The sequence below is a fragment of the Ciconia boyciana genome, chromosome 1 (assembly GCF_034638445.1).
Source record: "Ciconia boyciana chromosome 1, ASM3463844v1, whole genome shotgun sequence".
NCBI classification, from domain to species: domain Eukaryota; kingdom Metazoa; phylum Chordata; class Aves; order Ciconiiformes; family Ciconiidae; genus Ciconia; species Ciconia boyciana.
The window spans coordinates 61,245,123-61,269,419 of NC_132934.1; the positions used below are offsets into that span (position 1 = coordinate 61,245,123).

Sequence of the window (24,297 nt, forward strand, 5' to 3'; positions counted from 1 at the left end):
GAGAGCAAACCCATCGTTTTTTACTGGAAAGGTGCCTTCCCTTTTAAATGTTCACAAGCCATCCTGCCAGTTTCTGCAGAAAAATAGTATGGTCTGGCCTCAGAGCAAGCAGCTAATTGGACAACTTGTGAAAAGAGGCAGGCAGAAGAAGAACCTCTCTATTCCCCAGCTGTTCACAGTGACAGTTGGAAACTAGAAATCAAAGTAGTTGGACAAATGCCTCCCACTAAGGAGAAGATGTGCTGAGGACAGGATAGGCAGGAAAACAGAACAGCTTTTGCCCTCTATAGCCACAGGCTGCCCAGCAACAGAAAGTAAACTGTGCTTATGAGTGCTTGCTTAGTATGTATTTATCTTATTGCTTGTCTTACAGGAGCAGATCATCTGTGTGCTGTGCCTAAGAAATGGCTCCCTGTTTTTCCCTCCTATTATCCATCTGTATCACAGAAACGGTTAGGATCCCTGTTTCCCTTGACCAGCCATGTATCTTCAGAGCTTCTGTATTTTACACCTTTATACCTTTTCCACAAAAAGTGTCATAATTTAAAATGTCATAATCTTGGGTTGTTCGATATGTGGTATTTCCTTAACTAGCAAGCTGTCATCAAAGTAGGACTATCACCTCTTCTGATGCTTATAAACCTTGCAAGCTGCATGTGAAAACTTTATATGGCTGAGGACTGTAAAACCTCTTCCCCATATTTTGGAGGGTCATGGAGAGAAGAGCTGCCATAGTTGTTCATAGGATGGAAATGGCAGTGATTCCCCAAAGGTCTCATTACATGACTCCACTGCTGGATGGGACTGGGGTTAATTAGTTGCATAAGCGGGTCCCCAAGGCAATTACAGCAATGTCTCCATGAGAAGTTTCTGCTGACTCCCTTCAGACCACAGCCAGGAAGGCAGCCCTGCCTTGGCAAACATATTCAAACAGTTCACAAGCCTCAGGCAGCTCAAAAGCCACACACTGGCCACTCCTAATTAGAGAGAAAGAGAAGACTATTTTTGACCAACGTACGGTAGTTAGTGATTTAGCATATTCTACCGTGTCCTGGGGAGACAGGCCGGTTAGCAGATGAGAGGGAAGACATCAAAGCTGTACGATGCATTATTTAGCATATACTTCTCATCGCCACAGAAACTATGGATTTACCTGTGCAATCAGCTGCTGAGACAGGCTGGTAAATAGCAGCACCGTACTGGAACATCAACGCATCAACTGGTACTGCTAATACAGCTATCAGAATAAGCTGTATTGGCAACACTGGCAACGAGTCTATACAAGATCATCTGAATTTCCATCTTCACCTCAGAGAAAGGCTTTTCAGTAGGAAAATTAAGCAGAGCTTAGGCACTGACCGCAGAAAGCCTTATATTCCTTTGTAGAAGAATCAAGTTTTCAGGCTTGTTGGCTTTCCAGAAGCTTTTGCTGAAGATAAGAGCTGCCAGTGCCCAGCAACAATGAAAATCAAGCTTTGAAGTTTTAAATGAGGTAATTTGAATTTAGGATCATGATTCTCTCCTTTAATTAATTAATTAAAGACAGGGCACTCTGTCAAAAGACGACCAACCTGCAAGTATTCTAAGTAAACATAAGAGGTTCCAGAAAAAGGTGAGCAATTTTCGTATTTTTAATGTCTGTGAGACTAGATAATAGATTTAGGATGCTGCTTTCCTGGTCTGCACCGGCAATACACGAAAGTCATTTTCATGCTAGTGTCTGCTGACTGCCTTCACCTGAACATCTTCATGAACAAAGCTGATTAATGAACCATAATGAATACAGAGGAAAGAAGTTGTCTTGTGATTCACTATAGCTTCAGAGTTGAATTCATCTCACCTAACTTTAGTTATCAAAAAGTCAGGCATTTAACAAAAGTAAGTAACCTGTGCTCTGTCTACAGCCACCAGAAGAATTTATCAAACCTTGAGATAAATATTTAAGACAGAAGATGAGCAGTCCTCAGAAGATGGCTCTTTTCTTCCTCCTGCTACATAATGTAATCCATTAGTTAGGTTGGCTCAAGTTAAATAAAAGTCCCTTTTCCATAGTTGTCAAATCCATAAGTTGTTTTTCCTGGCTGATCTCAAATGTCCCACTAATGCCTGTGTGCAAAATGCTTTGAGATGGTAGGAGTCAGGACCAGGATGGATCATGGGAAAAAAACCACACCACACAAACAATACAATTTTAACTTTCTGTTTTCTGTATGTCACCTGTGGAGCTGCAAGATGTGGGCCAAGCTAGAAACATTCTTCTTTGTCTTCAGTAGTGTTTTACTTGATACCAATTATCATGGTCTTTGCCTTTATTACTCATTGATCTATACCTGAAGTCACTGTAGATTCTTATATTAAAGAATATAGTTACCACAAAATTAATCTAGACTTTTGCCATAATACACCAATGATTATCTCTTGTCTTCTTCCCAAGGTGATAATTGATCTACTCTGTTGTTAACTATAACAGAATCCTTTGCCATCCTGACTCAGTGCAATTTTCCTTTGAGGTTGTGACTTATAACAGGGGAATTACTTGCTTTCATACCCCTTACAAATGCCAAGAGAAAGCCCTGGCTTCAGCCAGGATAATTTGCTACTTGATAATCTGTAGACTGCAAAACTTTCATCTATGAGCAAGAGGAACAAAACTGGGAATATTGTGGTGGATCTCCTGGTTGTACAAGGCATTACGTGGAGAAGCCACATAATGTCTTTTATGTAGTTTGGACCTAAACCTGTGCTGTTGGGGGAATGAAACCTTGGCTCCCGGAATGAACTTCAGGATGCACTGAAAAGGAAAGATAATTCTCCTCCTATCTGCAGTCAAGAGGCCACGTTAAGGCTTACTAAGAGGACAGGGCTAATGGCTGTGTGCGAGGGGACAGGATACAGTGTGCTGCTTTTCCTTTTCATCAAGCACACCCGATGCAGCTGTGTTTATGAATGTGTCATGAATGTAAAAAGAATAATTGCTTGAAAATAACATGGACTCTAAATATCTAGTATTTTACAATAAATTCTGTTATGACTGAATGCAAGATGGAAAGTTTTGTAATGGTAGGTCAGCTAATCGCAAATGAGTCAGTGACTTCTTTTTCCCTACAGTGAAGAGACTATTGAAAGACAATATTTTTAAAGTACTCATTGGCCCCTGCCTGACTATTAACTCACCCAATGAAGCATCTATTCAGCCTTGTTGGAGTGTCCAAAGTATAGCCATCTGGGCGGATGCCTGCCCATGCTGCCTGAATCACCTTTCACACTCTACATCCGGTTTAATGAAGAGTGCTTAAGCATGCTGAACTCAAAACACTGGGGCCTAGTGATCTTTGCCAGATATAAAAGCGACGTTTGTTGGAGGGCTCTTGACAGGAAATTACCATTTTCTGGGTTAACTCACACTTGCTGCTACTGCTGCTGTTAGACCTAGACAAGAAGCCCTTTAAGTCTGGGAGACTTTGAGCAGATTATTGTTAAGTCCTTGCCCAAAAATGTAAAATTAATTAAATTTCTTTTAGTGTTATTTTAGAAAATACAATGTTAAATATGTCCTCCCATGAAGTGAAGACTGAGTTCCTGTAGTGTGAGGATGGAGAATAATCTCTTTATTCTTATCCTCAACTCACTGACTGATTATGCATGGAGGTGAAAGGTGTCTCTGTCCAAACAGCAAAATATTTTCCTTATGAATGTGGCTCTGACTTCACATTGCATTAGCTCACACTTTTACAGAATCCTGTAAGTTAATGGTGTACGTTAGCCACTACTTTAGGACTTGCAAATAACTCATACCAGAAATTATAACAATTGTGAAGAACTGTCTATAAATTAACTTCATAAAAATATGCTTAAAATCTCAAAAAATGACGTCATCGAAACTATTGATTGATTATATTTTTATAACCCTTAATTTGATCCTTTTCTCCACAAATTGAAGCTTATTGAATATTAGTCTGTCAAATAGGTTGGGTGAAACTTTCAAGTCAATCTAAGTGATTTTGGTACTTTTGGGAGTGGCATTTGGAGCCGTATGAAAATGTTGTTTGTAATTATTTAAAAAGACATTAAGACATCTGTTTCCTGTTGCATTCAGTACATAATTACTTCAATTACATTCTAACAATCTCAAGTCCATTATGAAGCCATACAGTTGGGAACAATGATTCTTGTTGCATGGGTGGGATTTGGATAGTATTTTTTTCTTTCTGTCATTACTAGCTGTTTGATGACAGAGTGGTTATTGGGAAGGGTATATTATTATTACTGCATTGGTATAGTCATGAGCTTATACTGTGTATGTGCTGGAGAGACTAGAACTTTTCCCCTTCTTTTTTTTGTGAAGTAGATGTGCCAGAACAATGTGAATGGACACTAGGGCAGCGGCTCTTTCTGGGAGAGGATTTCTTTGGCTCCCCCACTGTAACAAAAACCAGTTACTACTTTCTTCCAGTACTGCCCCCATGTAAATCTTGCTGTAGAGGTGCATGAAGGGAGGACGTGGTTGGGTAGAATTGTGGCATATAGCATTGCACAGAGAAACCAAGTGGTGCTGCAACTCATAGGGCATTTCTGGGAAGTTATTTAAGACCACTGCAGTCCTCAGAGCAGTTTAGGAGAGTCAAACACTGCTTAAAGCTCCTTTAACTATGGCCCCAATACTGTACTCTATGCCTCTGAGAGGTGCACATCCAGTCTACCGCATAACAGCAGATTGTACTACTGCAGCATTTTCCAGACTGGTTTGTTCTGTCCAGATCATGGAAGTAAACTATGCTCTTCATAAACCCAATCTGTCAACAACTAAACAGCAGTGCAAGCACTTGCTGATACAAATGTGCTCATCGCAGTCCCAGAAGCTGATTAGTGCCTCTTGAGGACGAAGCCCCAGTTCAGGAAAAGCTGACCCTGGCTATGCTCCTAAGCGCACCAGGAGATAGCTTAAAAGCAGAAGGGAGGGAAAAAAAAAAAAAAAAAGCTTGTCTTTAAGGTGTGAATTGCATCTCAAGGAACAAAAAGGGAAACACTGCTATGCCACTTCTATGGGTCTCTGTTAAGTACCTCCACCTGAGATACACCCTTTGGAGGTGGTTGCTCCATTTTGGAAGTGCAAAGGAAGAAAAGGTAAAGTAAGGCTGCGTGCAGCACAGGGTCTAGGAGTGCTTCCCAGATCTAAGTGGCTGATCTGGAAGTTTCTTCACTGAGTCCCTCCTGCCTACTCTGAGATCAGGTTTGCACAGAAAGGCTGGAGGGGAGCTGCAGCTCCAGAAGGTTCCCTGCTCAGCACAGTTGAGAGAATAGGATGTTCGCATGCTCCCCAGACTATGCCTGCCCTGCAGTGCACGTGTAGTCCTTAGATAACTCCTGTGTATAGAGCATCTGTCACAAGAGAAACTAAACAGATGATAACTCTTAAGTCTGGGAAAGAGATGACAGGAAGGAGGTGAGAGGAATGATGCAGCTCTATAATGTCTTCAATGGCGAGATTAGATAAATAGGGAATGAATATTCCCTATTCCTCATCACCCAAAAAACATAGGGCACCCAATGCAATTATGAGATAACAGACTTAAAATTAACAAGAGAATATATGTTTCATGCAACTCATCCCCAAGTCTGTAAGTACAAAAAAGCTAAAAGAACTAAAAAATTGAAAGACAGGGCAATGGAGAGTGGTTTGCTACCAAATACAACAGTCCAGTGGCTGCTTCCTACTCAGGATGTCCCTAGCTCAGCTCTTGCCAAAGACAGTGTAGCTATGCTGGAGAAAGGACCACCCTCTACTTACTCTATTTTTAAGACTTTTCCTCCACACATTTGTTTCTGGCCATTGCTGGAGATAGGACCTGGATAAATGGACCTACAATATGATTCACTACAGCCATGCATTAGGGTACATACACATATATATCGTATGTTTGCCATTTTTTATACTGCATGTACAGTGATGCACATTCATTTGATGTGCCTCTTTATATGTTACCAGATATATTAAAATATAAAAATATATACTGCTGCAGATTTCTCTAATTACTCTTCCTACTAAAAGTGTTATCCTTGTAATTTACAAAGAAAAATTACTGCAGCATGAATTACTTTGTGTTTAAGGAAGAGGTGGAATGATATGAATTGAAATATTTATGGATAGCCTGAAAGAGGATCAAACCTGTCCAGCCAGGGTGAAACTTGCAGACAAATCTGTGATCAAAAGCCAGTCAAACGTACATTGTGGAGGTGGATTAGGCAGTGACATTGTGAAGGGGTTACCTTTGAAGGGGGTACCTCTCTGCTGAACTCAACATAGGTTGATAAGAACACTCAGAGGCTTTTAGACAGAGTTGTCTATTTTCTACCCTGGTATCTGGTACATAAAACTGCAGAGGCAGAGAACTGACGAAACATAGTATCAGTATAGATGTGTTTACGTACACACATTATGCAGTCCCCTTCTATATGATGATGGAGTAGAATCATAGGATTGTATGCACTTCTGCATTATGGCTTAAAGAATTAGGTAGTAACAAATCAATCTGTAGACTATTTATCTTTATTTGTGTGCCAGGCTCCTGGCCAGTAAGCCAAGTCAAGAAATGAGCAATCAGGCCTGGAGTTACAAGGAAGCAACTGTTCTGAGAACTATTCACAGATGCTGATGGAAGAAAAAAAACAACTCAGATTAAGACCAAGGTTTGAACAGACTGTCCCTGTCAACAAAAAGACTCTTAGCCATCACCAGGAATTAGTCAGCCTATACTGCCAGAAGGAGCCAGTTTCAGGCTTATGCTGGGTTAGTAGCTGCAGATATTACTTCAGTAGAATGTTTACTCCCCTATAAAGTTTTTTACAAGCCATCTCCTCCATTTTTTTTTGCCTTCTTGTCCATCTGAGAGCCACTGATCTTTATGAAATTATGAGCTACTTATCAAAATTTCTATTTAGCCTGAAGTCACAAGACACTTACCACATTCCTCTGTGAGCCAAGGTAAGCTCCAAGACTGTCTCAGAGATGGGAGATAACAATAACCTCAAGGGCTCTCACCAGTCTGTTACAGGACAGGGTGTGAGTGAGCATGCAGCTGTGACACATGGTGCTTCAGCAGTATTGACCTTAGCAGCTACCGCTGTCTCGTTTCCTCTAACACTAGGGGATTCAAATTATCCAGAAGCCTCTCGCTAACATGGACTTGCCACTGGTCAGGTGAGTTAGGCTTGGCTTGGGACCCCCACCGACACTTTTCAAGAGCTGTACCTAGTACAAGATCCACAGCTGTATGAGTTCTTCCCCAGCACAGCCCCACTGTAAGGATTCCAATTACAAAACCACAGTAGACATCCTAAAATTAATACAATGCAACCATCATTGTATTGTCAGGTTGGGATCAACATGCTACACGTTGGCAAATACAATTTAAACCGTCACTCATTCCCTTCCCTTTCCCTTTGCCAGCTGTTCAGTTCCCTACTTTCACCAAATAAAAGTTATTCCCTCCATCCCCTTTGCTCCCCTTTTGTTGATGGTCTGTAAATTGTATCTGTGAAATGATCCATCTTGAAGTTCTTCTAAACAAATGAACAAAAAATCAAGCACAACTCTCTGTTTTTCTTTAGGAACATTTCTCTGGTGTGGAAAATAGCCTCAAAATAACTGACCTGATAAAACTTGGACTATGTCGTTCTCTTCCACAGAAAGAGGTTGGACATGGTGTTCCTCGAGACCAAAATAGTAATTTATAGCTGCAGCCTAAACCCCACCTCAATTACATGTTGCCTGTTTTGGCTCAGACCCCTATCTGGGACAAGGTCTCTCTCTGAATCCATGTTTGCAGAGGAGAACTTACCCCACACACAGATTTTTTTTTATTTAGGAGTTAATCCCTAGACACTATCCTAAAGAGCATGATAGAATATTAGCTAAAGTTGAGCCAGAGTTCTATATTTGGACTGAATGTAGATTATAACAAAGAGTTCTTTTGAAGAGTTATGGTCAATGCCTCCTCTTCTCAACTGATTATATTACCACAGCCATACACATTGCATCTCCTCCGGTTTCAGTATAGTGGCAGCTGTTTATATATTCATTGCAAATTTGGCTTCCTGTATTTTGGTTTTGCAATGTCCTATTGCAATTCCTTGCACCATGTTCCCCTCAGAAAGTCCACTAGAAAAAGAGTAGAATCATAGAATCATAGTAGTTCCCCAACATCTTATTAGGGACATCTTATGAACTTTTTTGGTTAAAAGTAGCTAAGAAAGGACTTATCAATGCAGGCATTTTACAGAAGCTCACTTAGCTTTAAAAAGAATGTCAGAAAATTCCGTATTAAACTGTTCAAGATTTTTAGATTATTTTTGAAAGTAAGGTTTTGGTTTGTAGCTCCTTTCAATACAGAATGAGCTCATTGATAGGGTTTTGTTATCTGTGTCCTGCTGTGAGATTCCATCTCAGTTTACAAGCAACATGAGGAAGAACATGCTAAATACAAGTTGAAATCATTTTGCTCTCAAGTGTGATCATTAAAGTGTAGGTGTTCTTCATGTATTTACAGGACAGTTCAAGGGCTAGCAAGAGAGGATGATCTGACATCTGCACTTGTAGAGACAGCCTACTACAGTACGCAAAATATTTGCATTGATTTAATGTGTGTTACTATTTACATATAACATGTTACCCAGGACATGAGTAAACTAAAAATGTGTTGGTCTGGATTTGCCTTATTTATTTCTTGCTTAAGTTGTGCTGTCTATGTCAGTGTGACAGGCAGTTGTCAGAGGGTAGAAAGAAACTCTTTGTGCAGATGATAACTTTTCTACACAGTAAAAGCCTAATTCTCTGTTTTACACACAGATTCATGGCCTTACAGACCATTTCAGAACCAGCACTCATGGCTTTTTCTGCAGTAAGGGATAAGAGAGAGTAAAGAAATCTGGTGAGCCAATTTTAAGTCAAAAAGTGATGAATGGAAAAAATCTGGAAAAAATCTTGAGATAACAGGGTAAGGCCTGTACTGAAAAACCAATGAACACAAACCTATCACAGGACACTGTACTTAAACATTCACTCACTGTTCCTATTGAAGATACAGCAGCTGCAACAACCCTCAAACAAATCCTGACACCTCATGTAGTCTCATGGAGCAGGTACTACACAAGTGGGTGAGAAGTTGTAGACTTGTTCTTTCCATAAGCTAGGGAGCCATTGCTGAGCTAGTCCAAATGAGCATACCGGGTTTGCATAGGACAATCTTCCCACTAGATCTCAAAAAGCTTTAAGGAGATCAATACCGTTATTCTTACCTTACAGCTAGGGAAAATGAAGCAAAAAAAAGAAAAATGACTACTCTGAGATCACCTGGCAGACTGATGCCAAAGACCAGAAAGAGATGCAGGTTTCGTGTGTTCTAGTCCAAAGCACTATCAAATTCATATCTTTGCATCTGGTATGAAACTGTTCCAGTCCAGTGACAATAGTTAAGCATGGTGGTCCCTAATATAATTGTATAAATTTCCAGTAGATAAAGCATAAGAGGTGCCATGTGGGTGGAATACCCCAATGCCATCTCCTCCTGCCTGTACCTGCCTTTTGCAAATCTTCCAGCAGAGACCTCAGAGAGCAGCTGCCTACACTGGGGAAGCACCAGTTGCATGATGTACTAAAGCCCTCCTACGGTGGCACTACTTTTGAACTGTTGCCAGATATCATCTTCACACTTAATCTGTGCTGGTTCGTACTGGCTCGGTTTTGTGAACTGACATAGTCCTGAAATAGTTACTGACATCATTTCTCAGCATTATATTAGGAGGTTATAGCATACAGATTAAACAGAACCTCTTTGCAGTGGCGTCCTGAAGTTATTGAAACTATATGCAGAACTCACAATTTTGGCAAATTCCTAAATGTACGTATTCTCAAAAGCAGAGGCCCCAGAAGAATTCTCTATGGCCTCTGCATCTTCTTTCAACTATACGAAAACACTTTTATTTCTTGTTAGGAATCTCCTCCTGTTCCCAACACTTAAGAAACATACAACTAATTATATTCATTTTTGGTTTACCTACTCCTTAACACAGAAACACCTTCTGTGATCCAGACTGCTGGATTTTAGAGTTAGTACTTTAAATTCACAATCTAAAGCTACTTCTGATAAAATAATCTCCACCAAAATGAAAAGATATCTGTGTAAGATTAGAAAAGAAAAAAATTAGGGACCATCAATGACTAGAGTGATGACAGCTTATTGATTCAGACAGCTAATATTCTGATAAATTTACAAGCACAATTTTACTTAAAATGTTATAGCAAGCATTGTCAAGTAATAAATTCAACTTACCTGTGAAGAGCTTCTGTGGTAAGCTGAGTAGTGAAGTGGTCCAGAAATAGCAGTATCATGTGGTAAGGATGGATACTGACTCTGCATTGGATGGGGATGCTGGTTGCTATAGCTACCATAGTTGTAACTTCCTGTGTATCTAAAATCCATTTAAAAACACTATTTAGTATGCATAATAATTGTATTCCCACTAATAATTCTAGAACTTTTATAGAACATACAGTTGCACTTTTTTGAATAGGAGAATGATATTTTAAATAACCTTTTAAAAAAAGATATTTCCCAGCTCAGTTGGGAAGCAGATGCCACTTAGTGAAATTATGTGTTCAGCACAACAACAAATAGAGTGACTCAGCATGTTTCTGTGACTAGTTTTAAATTGCAGACTCATTTGTGCACTTGCTAAGGAGGAAGTGTCTTTCCCTTTTATTATTATTTTATTGCCATGTTCCTAGTAAATTGCTATCCAGGCTGAGGAAGTATGGTAAGATTTTACTTAAAGAACTACACTGTGGAGTTCAGCTATCTCCTTTCACTGGGGTCAGATGTTCCTTTTTTTGGGAGGGAGAGAGATGTATTAATTTGCATCTGAAGCATAAAACGTACAGCTTTAGCACAGCTGACTCAAGAATAGAGTGGGATTTGAGGTTGGAGAACCTGCCTATTTTCTTTTTTTATCCCAACCCCTTGTCTAAGGACAGCCAGGGGTAAAGGAGGGAGCAGTTTCCTTAGCTATAAGAAACTGCAGGGTCAGTGTTTGTTGGCCACCATTATTTGGGCCATTCACTAGCAGAAGATGCATGGACACTTTCTGCAACCTCCCCATCTTTGTGTAGCCATACAAACATTTGATGCTAATTCAGCACAGAAGTTTAAAGGTTCTTAAAGTAATGCTATTGAAATCATAGAATCATAGAACGGTTTGGGTTGGAAGGGACCTTAAAGACTATCTAGTTCCAACCCCCCTGCCATGGGCAGGGACACCTTCCACTAGATCAGGTTGCTTGAAGCCCCATCCAACCTGGCCTTGAACACTTCCAGGGACAGGGCATCCACAGCTTCTCTGGGTAACCTGTTCCAGTCTCTTGCCATCTTCACAGTAAAGAATTTCTTCCTAATATCTAATCTAAATCTACCCTCTTTCAGTTTAAAACTGTTACCCCTTGTCCTATCACTACAATCCCTGATAAAGAGTCCTTCCCCATCTTTCCTGTAGGCCCCCTTTAAGTACTGGAAGGCTGCTATAAGGTCTCCCCAAAGCCTTCTCTTCTCTAGGCTAAACAACTCAAACTCTCTCAGCCTGTCCTCACAGGGAAGGTGCTCCAGCCCCCTGGTCATCTTTGTGGCCCTCCTCTGGACCTGCTCGATGAAACACAATGAAACACAAACCATGATAAACAAAGTAACCAATTCATTGTGTGAGAGAGAAGACAATTATTTGTACAGACTTATTCTTTTTCTGGAAAGTTCAGTGTAACTTTTACACTGGGTATAGCTTAAACTTCTGTTATTCTTTTGATCATATGATGGTATTTTAGAGATACCATGTCATGTTTTATACCAGACAATCCAACAGATTCAAAATGAAAGCAGAGCACCTCTTCTAAAAATATTTTCAGGACATAAGGCTCTATGTCCATCTTCATTGTTCAACACTGAGCTCTCATTCTTATATTCGCTTGTTCTTAGCTGTAAATATGAGTGGTTTCCATAATCTACCTCAGACAAGCTGGTGTCCACCTAATACAACTTTGATAGTTTCTCTGTGGAGAGTGGGGGAGAGAGGAATGGCTATGTTATGGAGCTGTTGCACACTGTTTGTGGTGGGCAGACATCTTGTGTTTTAATTCCTTCAACACAATAGACTGGTAAGTAAGATCTGCCACAGATGTTTTTGGGAGTCTGCATAACCCTGACATTCATGGTGCAGCCTTCTCTGCTTGAAGAAGATGCTTGCCTATCTAGTCCTCCTGTAATCCAGGGTCCCCTTGGACTCCCAAATGAAGCCAAGTCCTGTAAGGCAGTGTTTGCATTTCATGCTTTCTCTAGTCATTAAGGATGCTATGTCCTAGTCTGGAAGCTATTGATCTTGTCTCCTTCTTTCAAACACTCATCACTTTTTTGCTAAAATATAACACTTTAATTCACTTGAGCATGGAGTTATAAAGTTTCTTATCCTAATCTCTGTTGTGTACTTTTGGTCCAGGAAGCTTCCTCTTTCTCTCTTGAACTTCAGGAGAGAGAGCATTGAGGACCTGAGGAGGAGATGACCACGCTCCTTCAAGGCTAGTATTCTCCTGCCTATCTGAAAGTGCTTGGTTGAGGAACCCTACATCTCTCTAAGAAGAAAGCGTACCTGAAAAATCCAACAAAAATGTTTTCTGCCAAGTACCATGTCTTACAGTGACTTCTGAACCACATCTATAGCTATTGAGTAGCGAAGATAATACACAGATGGCATGTCTTTGGGGAAGTCCAGCTGGGAACTAGCAGTTACTCTAGAGTCTAGCAGCTATGATTCAGAAGGAACGGTCAGTTGGTTGTACAGAGAATAATGAAAAGTCCTGCATCTGGGATGGCGTAACTCCTGCAGTGGTACAGGTTGGGGCCATTTGGAGAGAAAGCAACTTTGCTGAAAATTGCCTGGAAGTTCTGGTGGACTAAAAGTTGAACATGAGTCACAAGCATGTCCTTGCAACAAAGACGACCAGCTACATACTGGGCTGTATTAGCAGAAGTGTAGACAGCAGGCCTAAAGAACTGATTATTCCTCTCTATTTGTCACTTGGGAGACCACATCTGGAGTATTGTGTCCTCTTTTCATCTCTCCACTATAAAAAGGACATTGACATACTGGAGCGAGTCTAGCAGAGGGCCATCAAGACAGATAGGGAACTGAAGCACGTGACTTACAGGAAGAGAACTGGGTTTGTCCAGCCTTAAGAAGAGATGCAAAGGGATATCTACAACTATCTAACAGGAGGACGTGGAGTAGCTACAGCCAAACTTTTCTCAAAGGTACAGTGATAGGGCGAGAGGCAACAGACACAAGTTGGAACAAGGGAAATTCCAATTAGATAGAAGGATATTTTCTTCTATTAATACCACAGATCTTCCATTTACAGGCCTGAGACTCCACACGTGTGGAGAGTATTAAGGTGGATTTAGAAGAAGATTTACTGGAGTGAGATAGAGTAGATTACGAACCTTGTACTCTTCTCCAGTTTCACAAATCTACACTAGTATTGCTTGCTATAAGGCTTGTTTTAATAATGGGGAACAGATCATGTAGCCCTTTCTTCATTTCTGGTAACATGCATTTGGCCTTAATAAATTTTTATTTTACAGGGAGCAGTTTTTATCATCAAACTTACATTTTATTTTCTATAACTGGCCAGAAGCACAAATAAAATATTTGTACAAATCAATCCAACAGTCTATATTTCAGTCTGTAACAGTCTGTATCCAAGTCTCTCCTGGGAGCTACTAGGGCTTTATGTTGTTCCAAGGCTTCAGTTCTTAAATGTCTTTACATTGTGGAATATTGTAGTATATAGTGCTCTGATCTTTTAGGTATTCTCTTTCTATCTCAAGGTGCTTTGGAACCTTTATATTTCACAGAGGATCATCTTTAGTGTGCAAGATTGGTAGGAACCCCAGCAGAACTGCTGTTAGGAAACTTTCAGGTATGCTGGGTGGCTAAGAGTCTGCATTTGGTGGGAAATGCACCTGCAGCAGGGGAATGGCTCGTGGCCTCCATACTGCTTATGCTCTCTACTGGGCCCTTTTGCATGGGAGTGAGGCTCAGTCTTTGGAGCTACAGCAGCTGCTTGCTCCATTTATCTCTTCTCCAAAAACCTGGAAATCTTAGTGCAGACTTGGTCTTCTCTCTCTCTTTCTTTCCAGGGCAGCCACCTGTTTGAATCTTGCATACAAGGTCTCTTATTTTTTCTTTTTCCCTCTGAAGATATGGTTCTTTAGTGCTTTTAAACAAGCTCTGTCTTACATCTTTGACTGTACCTTTCATAAGAACTATATAATGAGTCTTGTGCTTCAGAAGACCATGAGTGAGGTCACTGGATTTCCCTGCAGACTTTTCTTCAGGAACATGTCTCTATAACCTGTCACATTAGACTCAAATCGTATAAAAACTGAAATACCAGTATGCTGACTTTGCTATAGATACAAAATAAGTAAAAATTGTAATGATTCAAAAGAATTTTAATAGTACTATATAGAGGGCAAATGAGATCAGGAAATCATTGTGATAGAAGCCATGTAAACACAGATTCACAGAGAGGCCCTATCCCTATGAGCTTACAAAGTCAATTCCAGAAAAGAAGGTAGATGTCACTGAAGTGTTTAGAATCATCACCAAAATGTTTCTATCCATGTGTCACACATAAAACCAAATGGCAAAGAAGTCAGATTATAGAAGTCTTTGCTGACTTTCAGAAACATCAATTCACCCAGATAAAAAAAGTTTCCTCAAATCACCTACCAAAGGCAAGAGATTCCTTCAGTAACAATGACGTTTCATGTGTGCATACATGTATGTATTTATACATATATTCACTACCTTACTATGGTCTGTTCTAACTCTTGCATCTTGTTAGCTCCTGAACCTCCTCCCTGCTGCCCTGTTTCTACCTCCACCAAGTAGTCATATTGCTGGATAGGAGAGATGTTCCATATCTCCATATCCAGATTTCTGCAGGAAGGGCTTAGCAGTGACATTCCCACACAAATCCAAACCTGTCCACATCCAAGAGAGAAGGAGATGCAGGGTTCAAATTAATCTACTGTCACCCTGCCAAACAGTATACAATCTTCCACACTGGGAAAGCACTTCTGCAAGGGTAATAAGTATGTAATGAGATTGAGGAACTCAGTAAAGTCTTTTGAACGTCTTGCTTCATGTCAGCATCTGGGCACTTGCTAATCTTGCTAATGTGCCTGGCCCTTCTCCATTGATTATTTGGTGACTGTTTCTTTTTAGTTATGGATATCTATGAGCTATACACTTACTCAAATGAAGATGGCACAGAAGAAGTGTTGCTTGATGAAAAGAGCACTGAGAGACTTAGACTGAGTTTCTGAAGTTTTCCAAGATCAAATAATGTTATATAAATTTCTACTGTAATTATTTTAATTGAGAGCCTTGAGCAAATTTTGGTGGTGGAGATGAGACGGGATGAGATTATGGTGAAAATGTGTCTATTTTTCCAAAATTTGGACATTTTTGATTTGCAGGTTTAACAGTAGTCATAGAATCATTGAGGTTGGAAGAGACCTCTGGAGACTGTTTAACCTAACCTCCCTGCTCAAAGCAGGGTCCGCTAGAGCAGGCTGCCCAGGTTCATGTCTAGATGGGGTTTGAATACCAGCAAGGCTGGAGACCCCATAGCCTCTCTGGGCAACCTGTTCTGGTGTTTGGTCATACTTACAGTAAAACAAGTTGTTTGTTTGTTTATGTTTAAACATAATTTCTTGTATTTCAATTTGTGCCCATTACCTCTTGTCCTGTAACTGGATACCACTGAGAAGAATCTGTCTGCATCTTCCTTACATCCCCCACCAGATATTTATACACATTGATAAGACCCTCCCTGAGCCTTCTCCTCCTGAGTCTAAACAATCCCAGCTCTCTCAGCCTCTCTTTGTATGACAGGTGCTCCATTCCTGTAATCATGTAAGTGGCCCTTTTCTGGACTCACTCCAGTATGCTTGTGTCTGTCTTATACTAGGGAGCACAGAATTGGATCCAGTGCTCCAGATGTGGTTTCAGTGGTGCTGAGCAGAGGAGAAGGATCGCCTTTCTTGAGACGTGGTATAGTAGGATAGTTCTTTGGACACATCTAGCCTTTGGGATAGAACATGGCACAAGAAAACAGGAATCAGAGAAGAAATCTACTGAAGCTTTCTCTTTTATGAAATATTCTCCAGGCCTATTGTGTTTTTAAATAGAATTAAATGAGATTATAAAACTGAGACATAATATAATCATACAACAACAGCCAAAGAATAATAATACCAGCATCTTTGCAATACAGACTTACTACATCAAAAAACAGATTTCACTGCATTTCCAAAAAAACCCTAAGCATAAGTTCATCCAAAAATCACAAAACCCCCCCAAGACACTGGGAAGTGACTTACCCGTGTTCTTCTCTGTGGGGATAAACAGGTATCCGGTGTGTGACAGATGATGATGGTACATGTGGACTTCTCATGCAGGGCAGCTGTTGGGAATTTTCAGCAGGTGACCCAGCAGCTGTTGTCACAGTGTAGGTGAGTGACCACGTATAGGATTGCATAGCTCCTGCAGACAAACGAACATTAACGGAATACAGCTAACACGGGCTGTCATTCATAGAGGTGTTATGCTTTGAGATGGTTACAGGAAAGCAACCTAATAGGCACTGATAATAGAAACAGCATCAACCAAACTGAACAAAACAGTTATGTCTGAGACATAAATAAAAATACAAATAGATCAGCTGGAATGTGCAAAGATCCAACGGTAAGAGACTTATCTGGAATAGCTCAGACTGTGAACTTTCAGTGTGGTATTGTAATTTGAGGCTATCATCTTTCAGAAAAACTGGGAGAGGCCTTGGAAATGGAGGAATACCAGCGCTAATATTTCTCAGGCATGATGCACCAAACCCTGAGGTCTCTCTCACATGGAGTGGGCTGCTGGCCTGTTTAGTTCGGAGGCTGATCAAGCCTGGAGTGAGGCAGGAAGTATAATCAGAACAATGAAGGATTAGAAAAAGATAGGTGTTATGCAAATAAATTTCTTGAACCCTTTTGCAGTTTGTATCTGTTTCACCCAACTAGGTACCAGCCTTTGTAGTGGTAACACAGTGGTAGATCTCCAAATTGTAACAAATATATAGACAGAAATAGCCTAGCCATTTTCTCCCCTCAAATAACATTTCTTTCTTCTTTCGAGGCGGCAGGGACTGGACTTAATTTATTTATTCATGTAGAGCATTTGTGGGAAGAGCAAAGCAAAGAAGTGGGTTTTCCATTTTGCTTGGAAGGTGCTGAGTTTTTTAATCATCCTGATCCCTTCCAGGCAGGAACTCCAGATTCATGAGCCAGCTGCTGAGAAACCTTTGTCCTTTGCACACACCCCTTTCACTCAGGAGGCTGACAGATCCATTGTTCCAGTATAACATAGCTCTCGCTGGAGGTCATGACCATACTGGCTGAGATTACCCTGCAAATGAGGACCAGAACACTGAATTTAACCCAATGTGAACACTAGTTTGGGGGTCTCTGGGCACTCTTGACTCTTTTTCAGTAGCTAAAAGGAATTGCAGGAGGTGACTCGTTTTTTTCAGTGTGGATTCTAGGACTTCCTGTAGGATGAAAGGGCCTAATTCGGAGGGGGAAGTGATTGTATTACCTCTGTGTCCAGTCCATGGCTTTGGGGAATGAAAAGCCCATCTATCTCAGATGTGCAAAATTTTCTTCAGGTGTGTGTGACTTTATTTGGCAAAATGAGACAAATAATTTTTTGAAATGGGAAACGCTTTATTCTGTGTGTGAAAGAAGGCATTCTGAGCTTTACAAAGTAAGTCCAGCTTGAAATACTCCAACAGGGTGATTTGGTGCTCTTACAGTAGAGACATCCTTGGATGTGTTATGACCAAGGATATTTTGCTAGGCCTGTTTTCACATGCCTGCATTTTCTGTCATTGACTCTTGAATTTTCAGTCTTTCATGTCCTCCCATTGAAGAGGACCATTGAGTTCCCTGAGATCAAAGTGGAGGCATACACATTTGAGCTAGCACACGAGTGCTGCTGTGGCTATGAGCAGTCATGGTTCCCTGAATTGAGGAAAAGTGTTTAAGGAAGCCTACCTTCACTAGAAAATACGATTTATGTGGAAGGGGCCAAAACTACTTATGCGGTCACCAAATAGGTTCATTTGAAAACAAGAGAAAAACTGTTTTGAAAATATCAACAACTAGTCTGCAGAATATTTTGGTGAAACATTTCAATTTCAAAAGGTCAACATATTTTCCTAGTGTTATTTTCCAAAAGAAAATTTGAAACTTTGTTTCAAAACAGGCCTAAATTCAAAAGGCAAAAACAAAGAGAAAAGAAAGAAAAGAAGGACAACAAAGATGGTGAAAAAAACCCAAATACTTATTTTTAGATAACATTACTGGCTTTTTTTTCACTTTTTTTACTTTTTAAATTCACCGTAATACAAAAGTTTTACTTTATTTTTTTCCAAGAAAAAATTTGGCCATTTAGCCAAAAATCTCATGACCTTCCTAGCTCTAACAAGAAGTGGTAATAACAGGTCCAAAAGATCCTTTGCATTTTACCAAATATGGTTGATTTGACTGGCCCCAGCCATTGTGACAGCCTCCTTTTCTTTTTTTGAAAAATAGTAGGGATCTTATCTCAGTCTGAGGAAAATGAGTCAGTCCAGGACAGCAAGTTGTTTCATATGCTCCCTGTGGGAAGTCGGACTCCTTGGATGAGAGGACTTGGCCACTCCTGGCATTCAAGTCTCACTGGCAGCTAGCTCAGTTCAATTTTAAAATACATGTTTAGGGTGCAACACGCTTTGTGCCTGTCCAGACAACACAGAAACAAATACAGAGAATAGGTCTTGCACTGGAAGAGTTGTGAATATCTTTGTTTAATTTTCCTAATCAAGAATTGTCCCCGGTACTACAGGATAGTACTTCACACAGCTGCTCTAGGAAATACTTTCTTTTGGAGGTTATGGTTTAGAAAAAAATGTATGTTGGGTTTTATTCTCAATTTACAGAGTGACAGAAAGCTGTTCAAATATTTTTTGGGGGACGTTCTTGGGAATCTACAGTTGCCTCACTTCTCTTTGCATTTGTGGAAGGGATGCCATTATTTTCAGTGACCCAGTCACAAAGACAGAGAGGAAGGATAGAAGACGACAACAGATTTGCAGATGTGTGTATGTATATATTGGGTCAGCCAGGATACTGCCAACATTCTGGTGGGTGGAAAAGGGGGAATGAGATAAGTCTGAAAGTTTTTCATAGTTAGCTTTTTAATACCCGCCTATGTCCCAGCCCTATATGATAAATTTTCTCAGCTGGCTCAGAACTGAACTCCAGGAGATGAAGTGTCTTTTAGATATGACTGAACCCAACTGAACTGCTTTCTGAAACAAGCAAAAACAATAGTGATTGAGCAACATTTTGCTCTGCTTTGTGTTCTGAACATGCAGGGTTTGATTAAAATAGGGAAGTTCATTTATTATCACTCCTTTTTCTTTTCTCTTTTAACAAAAAATTTTATTTTGAGGATACTAACCAAGAGGCCATCTGACCTGTAGGAGAGCCAAATATAAATGGAACTGCTATCAGTCCAACAATGGCCCTGTTGTCATTGGTGCCATCATGTACACCAGTGCAGAAAGACACAAAAGTTGCTTCATGATGCTGCATTTTATATTTGCTTTATGCTGGCGTAAATGACCACCCAGGTACAAGCAAGACACTCACAGCACTGTGTATTATGTCTGATAGTAAGCAGTACTGTCAACCTCAAGCAATCGGAGATCTGGAGTCAGACCCCCATTCTGCCCCCACACAACAAATAGATTATCTTAACTACCAGCTTTAGAAAAAACACAAACCCTTCCATTTGGAAGGGGAGAATTGCCTTTTGAAATTGGAACCTTTGGCTTTTACATGCTGCAGATATGCAAATTAAACTCTGATTGTTGAACAAGAGCTGATGTTCTCATATATTCATGAGTCCAGGAGCTGAAGCTTTAGGAAAAAACCAGAAATTTGTTGTACTCACACACACAAATATGAGAGGTGGTAGCTCTGTGCAAGTATCTCCTATGCCAGATTCCCAGAACTTTAATACCTAGCCTAGACTTGGAAGAACAGTGACCTGAAATGACCATTGCTGACCTGAAGAATTATTTCACACATACATTTCTTGAAACTAAACAGTAAACTGCATAGATTAGTTTACTAACATATTAGGAACTACTTACAATTCAGAGTTCATTTCGGGTTGTCTAAAAGCCATTGCATTGGCAAATGAGTAATCACAGCTTTAAGAGGGGCTTTAAGAGAGAATAGCATAGTCAGCCATATAGCTATCACTTTTATTACAATATTGTTGCAGTTTGAACAATCATTAATCTGGCCTTTGTGATTTAGAAAGGATGGAGACTAATTATCCTTTTAAATGTCTAGTAACTTAACAAAAAGTTTTAAATAAAATGTTAGCTGAGACATGCCAGATGTTCTACCACAGAATGCTATATATAGGATTTACCTTTCTTTTGCTTGGTATCATGTAATTGCAACAGTTTAGTTTGCTGGTTTTTTACTGACCACTGACTGAAGGCAAAAAGGTTAAAATGCAAGTTTAATAGTTAACTTTTATTGCTAATGCCACAAGCAAGAAAGTTAATGATGCCTTAAATTGGGGAACTGAGAGCTAGTGGTAACCAATGGAACTAGTTCTCAAGATCTGCAAAGCATTTGCAGCGTTTTACATCTATCTCATAAAAGACACGTAAGAAAATCAATAGACTGTACTTTAAATATATCTCTCTGAAACAGAGGTTCCTATTCCAAAATATTCTATACATTAATGCCACAAATCTGTATATGGAATAGTTTGATTATATGTAATACATCTTCAGCACTCCTATTTTAAAGTATAGCAATTTCCTATGGCTGAAACATGGTTGTTATTTTGTATTACTTTATGTGAATGAACACTGCATTCCATGGTGTAATGGTTAGCAAACTAAAAAGGTGATCAATTCATCTACATGATGAACATGGAAAATGGAGGTATTACTAATTGCCCAAATTAAGACCAGGAAATAGCCACATACTTATATTTAATCTTAACCAGGCCACTACTTGCATTGACAAATTTGGCTTGTGCTAGGCAAAAATGATTTTCACACTTGTAAAAGTGAGACTGCACCAGACCGTAAGAATAAAATCCAATTCAACTAAACAAAAGTTTTTAAAACAACCTAAAAATGAAAAGCTGGAAAAAACAGAGAACTAAAATAATCAGAAATAGCTTTCTTGCCTAAGAAGTTCTGTTATGGGAACAACTATGTCAAGTTCTACTGCCTGTACTGTGGGAGTAGGTCCTTCAGCCATTGCTCCCAAATGATCCTGTTTCTGGCTTGAGACTTCAAACTAGCAGTCCTTGGCCTTACCAGGACATTAAAAATTAGAGAGAGTGAGAGAATAAAACACACTATAATAAAATAATAAACAACATGAAAACAAAAAGCAATTGCATTTGTAATGTTTGTGTGAGTCCATCGCCTTGCACTACTAGTGGGATTCAGGAGGGATATGTAAGATACATGCAGTTCCCAGGCCTGCCCAGATCTGCGCCTAAGTCAAGTACCTAAGTCAAGTAAGCTGAAGGTGGAAGCCCAGATAGCTGACAAATAGGCTATTATATAAATATGGAATAAACTTTGAGTTAATAGTTATGATAGTCACATGGAGTTACAGTCTCTGCAGCCTAAACAGAAGTCCCTCAAATCTCCATTCCTGTCAATGCCACTGGAGAGCACACAGTTCCCTCCTTTTCAGTCTTTTACTTCTGAGTACAGTTCTGCATCATACTAAGTTCTGGTTATAACATCACAATGATCCCATTGGGCCACAACATCTACAGAGCAAGTTACCTGCAAAATCAACGCTTCCAGACTCAAACATACGCACCACCTCCAGCGTTGCCTGATCCAAAGCAGTGTGCTCACCTGCCATGTCTAGGAACCATGTGTCTCTTGTATAACTGTTCTGGGGGTAACACCATCCTATTTCCCTCTTAAATATGGCATAGTTTCCAACAGCAAGAAAACCTTATGTTTCAATGTAGGGACAACTGTTCTTAAATCTCTTTCCACCGCAACTATGCATTGTGCTTCCCTGTGGCGCCTTTGAAAACATTAAAAACATTTGTCAGAAAGATTTATTAGTCCTTTAGCCACTGCCAAATTCTCCAGTGTGGTAAATCATCACTTTCTGACATTCTTTCAAGAAGGTTTTGTAACTTTTCTAGTACGTCACAAAAGTGATCGTTTCCACATTCTGATTATACACCCATTTCACTGAGAAGCAGCAAAGCTGGAATTTCACTGCCTGGAACGCCTTCTGAAAGTCATTCACATTTCTGCCTTTTTTTTCCATGAGTTAAGAAAACACTGTCTTTTGATCATACAGACAGGACTGTCCTGACCACATCCAAAAGGTAATGAGTGAGTTTTACATTAGAGAACAGAGGATGGCTGCCCATTTATGCAGAACAAACAAGAAGCCAGTTTTGTGCTTCTTGTCTTCTGACAATCCTGCCCACAAATTGAATAGCTTTAAGCACAGATTTTTTTAATCTGTGAGTCCACCAGAATACAACTACCTTATGAGTTGCCATAATAGAGTATGCAACTGAAAATAGGCTTCAGACATGTAATTCCTAGTCTCTAATGTTGAAAGATGAAAGTTATCAATGATGTGTAAAACATTCCCAAGAGAAACTTGCACAGCTATTTAAACATATTTGGATCTTGAATATGTTGAAAGATATCCAATTCCCATTTTACCCACTAGGAATTCCTGAACCACCAGTGGTTCAGGATTTGGAAAACCTCACTAAACCTTAAAATATCTGGCACATTTCCTTGAAGTATATAAAATTTTTCAGAGACACTGATTGCCCTTAAAGTCATTGAAGATGTTCAGAAGTGCTATATTCATAAATAATTCTTTTGGGGCATTGCTAGAAATATGGAAAATTGGACTGATTTTTAAAACCATTTAGAAATAAAGTGACAGGTCTGCTCTTCTGAAGGCCTCAGCTACTGAACAGATTCTGATATGCTGAGGTCTGGGATCTCCTGTTAGGCCTTTGGACTCCAAACATTAGATCTTTTTCCTGTTAGATTGCGCATCATGTTTGGATACAGTGAGAAGGCATAACTGATACTTTAAACAGATTTCTGTTTGGGAAGGCTTCTCATCTCTTGAAAGCTGGAACATCATGTTCTCAGGCTTAATTTCAGGTGACCAAGTGCAAAAGCCATCTTCAAGCAGATCCAGCTACCATAAGCCTACCTACCTGTTGTAGTTGCTATGACACCATACTCGGGGGACTGATTGCTGACAGGCGAGGGGGCAGAGGGCACTTCCACTGAGGTGGCAGATTTAGCTGGGGAGAACGGCACCGGGGAGGGAGTTGGAGGAGCTGGTTCACTCAGAATAATTTCTTCTCGTATTTCTGCTGCAGAATGAGAAAAGAAAATCATCAAACATAGTTAAAGGTAGAGTCAAGGAACACTGAGAAACTAAAAAAATTAATGCAGACAGTTAAGTTCTGTAGGCTGTATTTCAAGAAATGCATAGCAGGAATCACAAATCTTTGAAAGAGTACTTCTGTAACATTCAGCATTACAACCTTTAGTGTACCTTCATAAGACCTCTTAAAGGACAGTGCTATTTTTCCTGTTGTATAGATAGGAAACTCATGCACAGACAGCTTAAGGTTTATATTCCTGTAATATACTGTTAAATATGTAAAATTAGGAGTCCAGTCCGAGTCAGGCACTCCTATTCCTTCTAGAGACATTGGAAAGAAACAGGAATCTCCAGGGGATTCCAGTGGCTTTTGGTTATGACCTTCTCTCTTCATTGACTAAAGAGGATGACACTCTTGACAGTTCTAGCTGCTAAAGCTATGTGGAAAGTACACGAGGATAAGCAACTTTTTTTGTCAAAAAATCAAGAGGCTATGGCCAGGCAATGAATTAAATCCAGGTCTTTCAACACATAGAAGGTATTACCCTAATCACTGAAATGTTCTTTTTCCCATAAATCTACAAGGTGACAAATTAAGCCACAGCTAAAATGAAGACTGGAACTTTCCAAAGGTGACAGAGGGGTTTAACTTGCCAAAATT

At 39.9% G+C, this 24,297-nt stretch overlaps 1 protein-coding gene across 1 annotated transcript in view; it reads right to left on the reverse strand.

Annotated features, from left to right (window-relative positions):
- The window catches only part of RFX4 (regulatory factor X4), a 98,390-nt gene that overhangs the window by 674 nt on the left and 73,419 nt on the right, over positions 1 to 24,297 (reverse strand). Inside the window, exons 15-17 of the mRNA XM_072866636.1 lie at positions 23,461 to 23,622; positions 16,488 to 16,650; positions 10,329 to 10,467 (exon numbers count right to left, since the gene is read on the reverse strand). Coding sequence (XP_072722737.1) covers positions 10,329 to 10,467; positions 16,488 to 16,650; positions 23,461 to 23,622 — 464 coding nt within the window. The remainder of the gene's footprint in view (positions 1 to 10,328; positions 10,468 to 16,487; positions 16,651 to 23,460; positions 23,623 to 24,297) is intronic.